The sequence below is a fragment of the Tremella mesenterica genome, assembly GCF_000271645.1.
Source record: "Tremella mesenterica DSM 1558 unplaced genomic scaffold TREMEscaffold_2, whole genome shotgun sequence".
Classification (NCBI taxonomy): domain Eukaryota; kingdom Fungi; phylum Basidiomycota; class Tremellomycetes; order Tremellales; family Tremellaceae; genus Tremella; species Tremella mesenterica.
Window position 1 is genome coordinate 2,554,433 of NW_006711226.1, and position 13,365 is coordinate 2,567,797.

Below are 13,365 nucleotides of genomic sequence, written 5' to 3' on the forward strand. Positions count from 1 at the left end.
GTACCCTCGCCGTACCTCGCCATATCCCCGATATCCTACTCCGCTCACTTCGACTAACTTCGCCTAACTTCCCCTGTCCTGCTCTCCCTCGGCTGCCTTCCACTAACTTCGCCTGTCACGAACTACATCGTAACATCCCTGACAACCACCATCACCGACCCTCCTTTCACCATCACCAACCTCCACTCGAACCACTGAGACCAACTACGACGAAGTTACGAGAACCAAAAGGGGGATTTGTCACGATAACCCCGCCTAGCGGAGAACTACGGCGAAGTTAGTGGAAGGCAGCCGAGGGAGGGCAGGACAAGGGAAGTTAGGCGAAGTTAGTCGAAGTGAACAGTAGGATATCGGGGATATGGCGAGGAACGGCGAGGTACGGCGAAGTTGAACGAAGGGGACTGAGCGTGAGGCAGTGCAGGAGTTGAGAGACGTTCTATGAGAGGAGAGGAGTAGTATAGATAGTTTACAGGTCGCTGAACTTCTTCAGCGATCCTTGATTGTTGTCAGTAGCGAGAGATATATTCAGTAGCTACAACCTTCGAGTTAAGGAGAGCTACCACCGAGCAGTTCAACGTACTACGGCGAAGTTAGCCGCAGTTCATCGACGATCACCTTAGCAGTTTACCACTCGACGAATCACTACGGCGAAGTTAGCCGTAGTTCCTCGACGAGTACCCTGTCTTAGTGAGACAACGACGCCCCACTACGACGTAGTTAGCCGAGGTTTGTCGACCGTCGGTCAGTAGAGAAGAAGAAACGACGTTTGTGACAGTATCAAGGATCGCACTTACCGACGACCCGTGCAAACCTCGGAGAAGTTCGAGATTGTATGCAGCCAGAGAGGAGAATTACAAGAAGTATGAGTAGACCGGGAGAAACAGTAGAGGAGACGGAGAGGAGGATGTTAGAGGAATTAAGACAAAGCTTGGGACCATTGCCTGGTGCAATTGATACCCCCGAAGGATCAACTCAAGGCGATGATTTCTATCCACCCCTACCTTTTGAACCACCTCCCCAGCAGACCGGACTACCAGAACCACCAGCGGTGAGGACAGGTTCCGAAGGTTCGGGACAGACCCCACGACCAAGGGAAGGGAGCACAGGAGGTAGGCTAAGTTCGGCCGGGAGCGAAGTAGTAGGAGGAACTGAGGAGGAGGCCACAACACAGAAGATGATGCTGGCGATAATGAACATGATGATGGAGATGAATAAGGATATGATAGCAGAAAGGAAACGTCGAGAGGAGCAGGAGAAGAAGAAGGAACAGGAGACGGTTGGGGGAATAGTCGAGGGGATCTCGGAGGGAGTACGGCTCGCCATTGGAAGACAGGCTTCGGCGACCCCAGGAGTTGCTGAGATGAGTGGAGGGATAAAGCTTCCCCTCCCCGACCTGTGGAGGGGCGAGAGGTCAAAGCTCACGGCATTCATCTCAGAATGTGAAGTCCATTTCGAAATCAACGCCCGCAAGTTCCCCACCGACCGAGTAAAAATCTTTTTCATGATTTCCCATCTACGTGAAACTCCTCTCCTTGCCGTCCAACCGGATTTACCTAAGGACGACCCCCCCGAACACCTTCTAGACTATAAGAAGTTCATCCAATATCTCAAAACTAATTTCGGAGACCCTGACGAAGAAGGAACCGCCGCAAGGGGAATAAATGAGCTCCGACAGAATGGGTCGGCTTCGGCGTACTTCGCCGCCTTTCAACGATATGTAGCGGTGTTAGGATGGGGTGATGATGGAAACCTCGTGGACCGGGCAAAGAACGGACTGAAAAGTCACCTACTGGATGAAATTGCTCGCCATGGAAAGGTTTTCAAGACCGTCCGAGAATTAATTGAGTTCGTGGTCCCCATGGACAATCGTTTGCATCAACGAAAGGTGGAGAAGGAGAATGAGAAGAAGAGGAAGGAGGTGAAGGAACAGGGGGAGAGGAGAGAGGAAGTAATTCGGGGAGGGGAACGGGGGAGCCAGGAGAAATGGCAATCTACGGCGAAGGTCGAGGGCGTGCAGCCTAGAGGCACGAACGGGGGAAGGGCGATACCAACGGATGTAGACGAACTAAATCGTCGTTGGCCGAGACCCAGTGCTGATGAGGTTTTAAAGCGTCGAGAGGAAGGGAAGTGTACTGGGTGTGGAGAGAGAGGGCATTACAACCGGGATTGTCCTGTAATAGCGGCGAAGGTAAAAGCAGGGATCATCCCCTTGCGATCTTTTGGGCAAAATGCTGGGGGAGAAGGGAGATTTAGCACGGGGGGGAACGCCGTTCCTCTTGGGGACAGGAAGAAGATCAATGCAGTCGGGAGGGAGGAAGCAGGCGTTGGAGAGCGGGGGATGGACGAGGAGGAAAAAGATGGGGACCCGTCGCGATAGGCGAGACTCGGCGGGTCCGCACTCATATTCTCTCGGCCACTATTCCTACCCCCAGTAAAAGGAAAGAGCTGATGAGACCAGGTAAATGTGTATATAAATCCGTAAACACCACTCCGAAATGTATAAACGACTGTCATACCCTAATCCCTTCCACCTGTAACAACCAACCCAAATCTAATGTGTATGTCGACGGAGTTGAACTAACAGCCTTGTGGGACACTGGAGCGACCTGTTCGTATATAAGTCCCAAGGCGGCCAGGAAGATTAGGAAGGAGAAGAGGAAATACCCCGTGAGTGTACCAGTTCACATGTTCGATGGCTCGGTTAGTGTGGCTGGACCCATTACGGAGTTTGTCGAAGTAAGTCTGGGGGTCGAGAAGTTAGGCGAGGTTCGCCCAATTAAGCTGGATGTTACCACCCTTTGCGACGCGGATGTCGTGATAGGATGGGAATGGATGAAAGAAGAAGGGGTGATCCTGAATGGGGGAGCGAATATGATATCCTTCCCTATTCCCCAGACGAACAATGAGGAAAGCGCAGTGTCCTTTCCCCTACCCTTGCCGAGTGAAAGGGAAGAGTTATCCTCTCCCTTTCCACAGACGAAAGATGTTGCGGTCCTGGCAGCCATAGGGCTCAGGACCCGAACCGACGAGACAGACCTCCGAGGCGAAGATGAGCTTGAAGAGCTGAGCCCGGAGGAACAAGACGAGTTGTTCCAGGTAGTTCCTGAACAATACCACCAGTACATTGACGTGTTTAATCCGAAGAAGGGAGGAGAGACCCTTCCCCCTTCGAGGTCCTACGATTTGAAGTTTGAGCTTAAGGAGGGGGCGAACCTGAAGGTCGCCTCCCTCTATGCTCAAGGAGAAGATCAGAGACGCGCGCTGAGAGACATACTAGATCGCGAAATCGCCGCTGGCCGAATTCGAGCAAGTAACTCGCCGTACGGCTCACCGATGTTTATGATACCGAAGAAAGCCGAGGGACAATGGCGAATGGTTATCGACTACCGAAAACTGAACGAAGCGACCATACCAGACGCCTACCCCCTCCCATTAATAGGCCAGATTACCGAAGAACTTGGAAAGGCAAGGTACTTCAGCAAACTAGACCTAATTGGGGCATACCAATTGTTGAGGGTGACAGAAGGGCATGAACACCTGACGGCCTTCAGGACACAGTATGGTATGTTTGAATCTCTTGTCGTTCGTGATGGGCTGCGAAACGCCCCTGCTGTTTTTCAACACTTCCTGAACGAGGTGTTTAGAGAACTGCTAGGGAATGGAGTCGTGGTCTACATTGACGATATCCTCATTTATGGGAATACATTGGAGGAATTACGAGGAACTACGGCGAAGGTCTTTGAGGTGCTGCGGAAAGCGAACTTGTACGTGAAAGCTAGTAAGTGCGAGTTCGAAAGAGATTCGGTGGTATTCCTGGGTTTTGTGGTCTCCTCTCGAGGTGTATCGGTTAATCCAGAGTACATTGACGCCATCACATCCTTCCCACGTCCAAAGAATCTACGAGAGTCGAGGGGTTTCATTGGAGTCGTGAGCTATTACAGGCGTTTTGTTCCCAACTTCTCGAAGATTGCTAGACCTATCAATGATTTGACGAGGAAGGAGGTACCGTTTGTGTGGGGAGCAGAACAGGAGTCAGCCTTTAAGGAATTGAAGGCTAGGATGTGTACTGCGCCGGTGTTAGCTCACTTTGACCCCACATTGAAAACCATATTACAGACAGATGCCTCGTTCTTCGGCTGGGGTTTCATAATTTCGCAGATTAATACGGCTGGGCAAGAGCACCCAGTCGCCATCGAGTCAGGCGCGTTCAATGCGGCCCAACTAAATTACACGGTAGGAGAAAAGGAGTTCCTCGCCGTAGTTGAGGGTTTCAGAAGAAGAAGACACTTACTACTGCAGGTAGAAACCACGGTCCTTACCGACCATTTAAATCTCACTTACTGGATGGAACCAAAGCAACTCAGCCCACGTCAAGGTAGGTGGGTAGAAGAGTTAGCTAACTTCAGATTTAAAATGGTTTATCGACCAGGGACTCAAGCAAGCCTTCCAGACGGGTTGTCTAGACGGGCGGATTATCACTCGGGAAAAGGAAGTACCATGATACAAGAGAGTAACCTTATTCAAGGTCTGCCGAAGTTCGACAAAGTTGACGCCACCACGTCGGAGTTGCGCCACCTCCTTCGAGCCTTGCAAGGGACAAGGGAAATGAAGGAAAAGGATCTTGTCGAGCCTATGGATCTGATACTTGGAGTTCAGGAGGACGAAGACGTAAAGGAGGTTAGAGAGGAGTTATTAGGAGTTATCTGCGCTGAGTGTTCTCATCCGACGTGTCATGATGATGTACAGGAACCAGGATCAATCACCGAACTACGCCGTAGTTCGCGATCTCCTCTAATACTTCGTGGGGGGTGGACCCAGAGAGGTTTCCTCGCATTCGACGATCGCACTTATGTGCCGAGCTACGCCGACGCTCGACTAAAGATCATGAAGATGCGACATGACTCGGCTTTGGCTGGTCACCCAGGTTCGGCGAAGACCCTTGAACTAATCCTAAGGGATTATGTTTGGGTTGGAGTAAGGAAGGATGTAGAAGACTATGTCGCTGGTTGTGCGGTATGTCAGAGAGCTAAGACTAACAGACAGAAGCCTCATGGAGAACTTAAACCCCTACAGGTAGCAACAAAACCTTGGTCAAGTATCTCGATGGATTTCATCGAAGAGCTCCCAAATTCCCATGGATATAACTCTATCTTAGTGGTCGTGGATCGACTGACAAAATGGGCCATGTTTATCCCAACCACGACGAAGTTAACCGCAGCTGGGCTATCAGAGCTGATAATGGACTATGTGGTGGCCCAGCATGGGTTACCAGAGAGTATAGTATCAGACAGAGGATCGAAGTTTACTTCGAAGTTTTGGAAGAACTTGACCGATAGTCTCGGGATAAGACTACATCTTTCTACCGCGTATCATCCACAGACTGATGGACAGACCGAACGAACGAACCAGTCCCTGGAATTATACCTTCGAATCTTCACTTCCTACCAGCAGAATGATTGGTCAAAGCTGCTTGCTCGAGCTAGCTTTGCTTATAACAATACCCATCATTCCGCGATAAACAAGACCCCATTCTATGCGAACTATGGGTACCACCCTCGATGGGCTGAAGAGATTAAGGCTAGTGAAGTTGAGGTGCCTGCTGCTACAATAGCAGTAAGAGACCTAACCGAAATACATAAGGAGTGTATTGAGGGGATTGAGAAAGCTAACGAGAAGTACGCCGAAGGATACAACAGGAAACATCGAACTACGCCGAACTTCGTGGAAGGTGACCTAGTGATGCTGTCATTAGAGAACATTAAGACTAAGAGACCGATGAAGAAGCTGGATGTGAAACAAAGTGGGCCGTACAAGGTGGTACGGCAGGTAGGTTCTCATGCTTGTAAATTGGAATTGCCAGGAACAATGGCAGGTATCCATGATGTATTCCATGTCTCCTTGCTCCGTCCCTATCACCCTCCAGTATTTCCTGGTCAGCAAGCTGAACCACCTGGCCCAGTAGAGGTAGATAACGTAGGAGAATCGTGGGAAGTGAAGGATATTGTGGACTCAAGAGTAAATAAGAGGTCAGGGAAGTTAGAGTATCTAGTGGAATGGTTAGGCTACGAAGGCTCTGATGACGCAGTATCATGGGAACCAGTGGAGAATGTGGATGGAGCTAATGACATATTGGCGAAGTTCCACGAACTTCACCCGGATAAGCCGACAAAAGGACGAGTGGTAAGATCACGAACGAGGAAGTAATTCATACAACTGGTACAACATTAGCTAAGTACAACTCACTGCTGCGAACTTCCTCCCTGTTCCTCGTTCCCCGGTGCAGGACCACTCCCAGAACTACTCACGGTAACCTTCGGTCGCACCACCCGTCGAAGGGACCGAGTCTCTCTCCACGCTATATTGAAGGCCTCAATGTGATCAGCATGGAGAGCCACATCACGAGCGATATTTAAGCTAGGCAGCTTCCACAACTGTCGAAGCGTTCTGAGACAGTCGGGGGGAAGAGCCAGGATATCGAGAAAAGCACCATCCTGAGAACTGAGTCGAGCCGGGTTCGGTGGTGTCAACCAGTCCAGGGTGGGGGGGAGAGAGTACTCGACGGGATTCAGGAGGAAGGGAGAATCGAAAAGATTGCGGTAGAAATCGCTCATTTCCGTCATGAGCTCTCGGGAGACTCTAGCTAACTCAGTCCGTGCTAATGGGCCTATGTCGGAGGAGTTTACAAGAGTTGCCATTGTCCGGGAGAGAGTGTTCATACCAGAGACCAGCTTCATGCAATATTCGAGGAGCTTCGCCGTATCTCGTCTATTGGCATGTAAGTGCGTAGTCAAACCAATGATGAGAGAGCGGAAGGTAGCCAATTGTTTCTCCTCCTCTGGGATTCGAGGGTCGTCGGAAATGTAGGGGTGGTCGAGGGGAGGAGGGATTTCCTCTGGTAGCTGAGTACTTTCATTCCCTACCACCGCAGGTTCGAATTGGACGACCTTTTTCTTATTTTTCCCTTTTGAAGATTTCGAAGGAGGAGTCTTGACAGGAGGAGCAGGAGTGAGGAGCCCAGTAGCAGGAGGAACAGATGGTTGACGGCTCCGGGTTCCGAGGGCAGGAGGAAGACTTAGAGGGGAATCCTCTTGAGTTGAGACAGGAGTAGGACGGCTCCTGGTGGGACGAGACGGACCGGCAGAAGGAGTAGCCGGGAGACGAGATGGGCCAGCCACAGGAGTAGAAGGCCGAAGAGCGGCGGAAGAAGCACGACGAGGAGTGCGACGGGACGGACCTCCCGAAGGAGTGGCAGGAAGACGTGACGGTCCAGCGACGGGAGAGGCAGGCGGGCGACGGGCGGCGGGAGACGGCGAAGTAGGGCCGGGAGAGGAGAAGTTTGCCGAAGGAGAGGGCGGGGAGAATTCCTTGTCCTGGGCCGTGGGGACACGGCGGCGAACGACGTCGGACGGAGTGTAAGGAGGCCCCCAGTAGGGGACGAAGGGAGTTGCTAGTACGTCCCGCGCTGTTGAAGGAGGGACAGAGGTCCTAGGAGGAATATCCCGAGCGGTACTGGGGGGACAGAACGAGCATGGCCCGGATGTGCAAGAAGCACAACGGGATCCGCGATTATGAGGTTTGACCGGTCGTAGACACGGCCACTTCGACCTTCCATACGTGATGATTTCGCGACTACTGATCAGCAGATGTATAAACTTCTAGGGGAGGAACCTACCGACATCTATCACACGACTCATCGATACTTGCGACCTCCCATCGCTCCCTCTCATCGGTAAACAACTTCCATAATCTTTCCTGCTCCCGCAACGACCGTTTCGGCTCCTTGGTGGGAGAGGGAGACACTTCCTCCAGACCAGAGGGAGGCGAACTACGAGTACCTTTGGTCCGTTTCGCCGAAGGGAAGAGAGGTTCGTCCTGATTGGGGGATGACCGAGGACGTTTTTCGGCCTTGACCTGTTCCAAATGATGGGCGTACTCGACGCGCTTGTTACCATCGGAATATTGACTGGTAATACGAAGTTCTGGAGAACCCCTCGTAATACGGATGGCTAGATACGTCAACACTAACGCGCAGGTGATTACAACGGCTGACTTACGACTCAAGGCCTTCAGCGCCGCCACCCTTGCGGCTCTATCATCCGCCTCCTCAACATCATCTACACCGGCCATTACTTCTCCATCATCTACACCACCCGTTTCCTCACCATCAACAACATCATCCATCTCATCATCACTATCAACGATATCCATATCCTCGTCGTCATCATCAATCTCCACCACAGTAGCAGACTGACCCGAAGCTTGCGAAGGGCCAACAGGAGCAGGTCTGGCCTCCTGTTGGCCAGAGGAGAGAGGGGTCGGAGCCGTAATGGGGGACTCGGCGGAAGAAGGAGCCGCAGCGGAAGCTCCGGCGTCAGGAGGGGCCGCGACGAAGGGCGAGCCATCGGTGATAGCCAGGGCCCCGAAACCCATGGACGACACTTGGCGGGGGGTATTCCTCTGCTGAGAGACTGTATTGATCAGCGACAATCTAGCTTACGGGCAGCATGAGTGAACTGACGGGCAGCGGCGTACCGTTCCACGAAGGACTGATAGGCGTCGAGTTGTTGGCGAGTGCTCATATTGTTGAAATATATCAAATAGATATGTGTGGTAAGGTAAAAGCTGAGGTTTGATACTCGATGATAGTACGATTTAGGATTGGTACTGGGGAAGAAGACGAAGTGGGCCGAAGTACCGAGTATTTAGTATAACTGACACGGCTACTCGTCGTCAGGGCGCTGGTAACTTCGCATAACGACGTGTCTCAACGACAACAAACACCATGGCGACGATCAAAATTCCCACGCTGAGTGTCTCACATTCATATAAGTTAGGGATACGCTGACGAACTTCGACGAGGTTTGTTGTACCCCAAATCCTCAGTCTCACTTACAACGTAACCACCACAGGGTAACAACAAGCAACCACGATGAACTTCGACGAAGTTTACTGTCCGAACAACAACGAACCATGGTATCATCTACCAACAATACTCATATGACAAATTGTGCTTCCTGCAACCCGCTGAGTGTCTTTTCTTCATTACATGCATACGAAGCTCACGAGGACGTTCGCGCCTAAGGAGGGGGCGACTGTCACGAACTACATCGTAACATCCCTGACAACCACCATCACCGACCCTCCTTTCACCATCACCAACCTCCACTCGAACCACTGAGACCAACTACGGCGAAGTTACGAGAACCAAAAGGGGGATTTGTCACGATAACCCCGCCTAGCGGAGAACTACGGCGAAGTTAGTGGAAGGCAGCCGAGGGAGGGCAGGACAAGGGAAGTTAGGTGAAGTTAGTCGAAGTGAACAGTAGGATATCGGGGATATGGCGAGGAACGGCGAGGTACGGCGAAGTTGAACGAAGGGGACTGAGCGTGAGGCAGTGCAGGAGTTGAGAGACGTTCTATGAGAGGAGAGGAGTAGTATAGATAGTTTACAGGTCGCTGAACTTCTTCAGCGATCCTTGATTGTTGTCAGTAGCGAGAGATATAGTCAGTAGCTACAACCTTCGAGTTAAGGAGAGCTACCACCGAGCAGTTCTGTCACGCCTGCGGGTAGACTGCGGTTGCAAAGTACTGCCTTGGGTACTGAAGGATTTTAGTCTCTGGCTCGTAGAGCTTGATGACTGCCTTAGGTACTGAGGGTACTGAGGTGTTGGGTTAGAACCAACTAGGTGACTTTCAAAGATGAAGTTCAACTTCAAGATGAAGATACATTGCTGAAGAAAGAGGGGGGAGATGTGCTCCTTTTATACCCTTCAAAACTAAAGTAGGTGTACTAAATAAAAAGCGTGTGAGGGATTTTCTAGCCAATCACATAAATGCCTCAAAGTGAGTGCACCGCGGGAAACTAATTCCAGCCAATCACATAAATGCCTCACTGCTAAACTGCTGAACCTTCCAGGCTTCAGCCAATCACGTAAATGCCTCACTGCTGAACTGCTAAATACCATGACTCATATTTTCCTTCAATCCTTATCACAGTTCTTAGCATGAGTCATATTTCCTGATCACTATTCTGAGCATGAGTCAGAATTCCTTATCAACATTCATGACAAGTTCAACGTACTACGGCGAAGTTAGCCGCAGTTCATCGACGATCACCTTAGCAGTTTACCACTCGACGAATCACTACGGCGAAGTTAGCCGTAGTTCCTCGACGAGTACCCTGTCTTAGTGAGACAACGACGCCCCACTACGACGTAGTTAGCCGAGGTTTGTCGACCGTCGGTCAGTAGAGAAGAAGAAACGACGTTTGTGACATCGCCGTAGTTCTCCGCTAGGCAGGGTTATCGTGACAAATCCCCCTTTGGTTCTCGTAACTTCGTTGTAGTTGGTCTCAGTGGTTCGAGTGGAGGTTGGTGGTGGTGAAAGGAAGGTCGGTGATGGTGAAAGGAGGGTCGGTGATGGTGAAAGGAGGGTCGGTGATGGTGAAAGGAGGGTCGGTGATGGTGGTTGTCAGGGATGTTACGATGTAGTTCGTGACAGATGGTAACCATAGGTTGCTTCAAAGGGAGAATGTTTGGCGGTTGCATGAACTGAGTTGTTATAACTGAATTCTGCCAGATCTAGGAGTGAAGACCAGTTTTCTTGGTCATAATTGCAAAATGTTCTGAGATAATTTTCTAAGACTTGATTGACACGTTCAGTCTGACCATCTGACTGAGGATGGAAAGCTGTTGAGAAGTTTGGTTTGATGCCTAGTCCATTGACAAAGGCTCGCCAGAAATGAGAGTCAAAGATCCGTCCACGATCTGAGACAATATCTTGAGGTATACCATGAAGTCGCATGATTTGTTGTCGGAACATCACAGCTAATTGAGGAGCATCAAAGCCATCTTCTTTATATGGAATAAAGTGGGCTTGTTTGGTAAGACGATCAACAAAGACCATGATTGAATCAAAGTTACTGGATAAAGGGAGTTTGACTATGGCATCCATACTAATAGATTGCCAAGGATAAGAAGGAACAGGGAGTGGTTGTAAGGGTCCATAAGGTTTATGTCGTGGGATTTTATTTCGTGCGCAAGTGTGACACCCATTAACATAGGTGTTGACAAATTGTCGCAAGCCAGGGAAGTAATAATGACGTGTCAGGAGATCATGTGTCTTTGCCTGACCAAGGTGACCAGAGGTACTAGAGTTGTGGACCTGTTGGAGAAGGTCTGTCTTGAGTTCGAAGTTGTCTGGGACATAGATTCTTTCTTTGAATCTTATGATGTTGTCGGAGTAGCTGAAACCTTCAAGCTTTGGTTGAAGTTCAGGAGGACGAGGAGTACTGGGATTGCGTAGAAAAGGCATGAGCTCTTGAAGGGTATTATCCTCAGGCTGCAGTTGCTTTATCCTTGCCAAGATGTTGGAGTGAAGTGGAGAAGTGGGGTCCAAGGAGGGTTGTTGAAGGGCACCTAGAATGAATTGACCAGGTTTGAAAAGTGTGTGTGGAGGTGCCTCAGCAGCTCTACTCCCCCCCTGAAGGTCTTGACGTCTCGTCAAGGCATCTGGTTTTCCCATGGCAGTTCCGGGTCTATGAATGACTTTATAATCATAGTTTGCCATGAGTTCTGCCCATCTAGCTTGACGTCTATTAAGTACTTTGGTTGTTGCAAAGTATTCTAAATTCTTGTGATCCGTATAAACTGTAATTTCTTGAGCTCCTTCAAGGTATGGTCGCCATTGTTTGAATGCTTCTACAATAGCAAGCATTTCCTTGTCGTAAATTTCATAGTTGAGTTCGGCTGGTTGAAGTTTTCTTGAGTAATACGCCACAGGGTGAAGTTGATTTTTGTCGTCTGGATGGGAGAGGATACCAGCAATTGCAAAGTCAGAAGCATCTGTCTCTATTACAATTGGCTTGGTGGGCTGGAAATGGTGGAGAATGGGAGCAGTGGTAAATAATTTCTTGAGAGAGTTGAATGATTCTTCCTCAGAGTCACCCCATTCAAACTTAACATCCTTGCGGAGCAGTCTGGTTAATGGTGCAGTGACTTTGGAGTAAGACTTGATGAATCGCCTGTAGAAGTTGGCGAAGCCAAGGAAGACTTGAATGTCATGGACGGAGTGTGGTGTTGGCCAGTCGAGTACTGCGGAGACCTTTTTGGGATCCATACTGATACCTTTGTCTGAGACGATGTATCCTAGAAAGTCGACTTGATGCTGAAAGAAGTCGCTCAAGCACCTGCTTGACGTGACTGATATGATCCTCTCTTGTTTTGCTAAAGATAAGGATATCATCTAAATATACTATGACAAAGATGTCAAGATAATCCCTCAGCACGTCATTGATGAGGTACTGGAAGGAAGCCGGAGCATTGGTGATAATTGCCCATGATTAGGCCCCAGAGCATTGGTAAGCCCAAAGGGCATGACTAGATATTCAAAGAGACCATAGCGGGTCCTAAAAGCTGTTTTCCACTCATCCCCATCCTTGATGCGGATGAGGTTATAAGCTGCACGGAGATCAATTTTTGTGAACCATGATGCCTCCTTAAGTCGGTCCAGGGATTCTTGAATAAGGGGCAGGGGATATCGATTTTTATGAGTAATTTTGTTGAGTCCTCTGTAATCTACACAGAGTCGGAGGGAACCATCAGGCTTCTTGACAAAGAGTATTGGAGCGCCTGCTGGACTAGAACTGGGTCGGATAAAACCTTTCTCGAGATTGTCTTCAAGATATCCGTCCAAAGCTTTAAGCTCAACTTCAGACAGCGAGTAGATGGGTCCAAAAGGTGGTCGCAAGTCACCCTCAATAGAAATGGAATGATCATACTGGCTATGTTCTGGGAGCTGGTCCGAGTTGGATTTCTTGAAGACTTCTAGAAAGTCATGGTATTCGGGGGGTATACTCTTGATTAGAGTATCCATATCAGGATCAGGATCATCATCGTCCTCAGCCGGAAGAGGATCAATGAGCGAAGTGACTTGGGAAACGGAGGTGATGCCATAGACACAAGCTTTCTTTAGAGCATTGCGAAAGGCTGCTGCACTCACAAGGGTGACCTTGGGAGGAGCCGGAGTGTGAACAGGGACTGGATACTGAAGTGACTTTTGTCGATTGTGTTGTTGCTGGAGAGACCGCGGAGCACCATGCTGTCGTTCGATCTTGCTGGAAGGAATCCTCTCAGAGGCACACTGGCCATCTTGAGTGGTCGAAGGGGAACCTGAGCCATACTGGCGCTCTAGGTTACTAGACTGGAGTGGGGTACCGGAATCGTTTCCCATCAACTTGTCAGGTTGACTGCACTGCATTCTACAGTACGGGGAAGAGAAAACAATGGTCTGACGGGACCAATCGATAACAGGATTGTGTCGGGAGAGCCATGGAAGGCCAAGAATGACTGGATAGTCGCCAAGGGA

General features: G+C 49.9%; 2 protein-coding genes across 2 annotated transcripts in view; one reads left to right on the top strand and one right to left on the bottom strand.

Annotated features, from left to right (window-relative positions):
- The window catches only part of TREMEDRAFT_60667 (uncharacterized protein), a gene marked incomplete at both ends in the record, with an annotated part of 3,812 nt that extends 1,435 nt beyond the window's left edge, over positions 1-2,377 (top strand). Inside the window, 3 exons of the mRNA XM_007002833.1 lie at positions 718-741; positions 776-1,288; positions 2,003-2,377. Of these exons, the coding sequence (XP_007002895.1) occupies positions 718-741; positions 776-1,288; positions 2,003-2,377 (912 nt within the window). The remainder of the gene's footprint in view (positions 1-717; positions 742-775; positions 1,289-2,002) is intronic.
- Positions 2,378-6,616: 4,239 nt separating this feature from the next.
- TREMEDRAFT_60669 (uncharacterized protein) lies at positions 6,617-8,579 on the bottom strand (the record flags this gene model as incomplete). Its single annotated transcript, XM_007002834.1, has 5 exons — positions 6,617-6,640; positions 6,684-7,629; positions 7,673-8,006; positions 8,055-8,468; positions 8,498-8,579. 5 exons carry the CDS (start codon positions 8,577-8,579, stop codon positions 6,617-6,619), a joined length of 1,800 nt encoding a protein of 599 aa, XP_007002896.1.
- Positions 8,580-13,365: the final 4,786 nt, after the last annotated feature.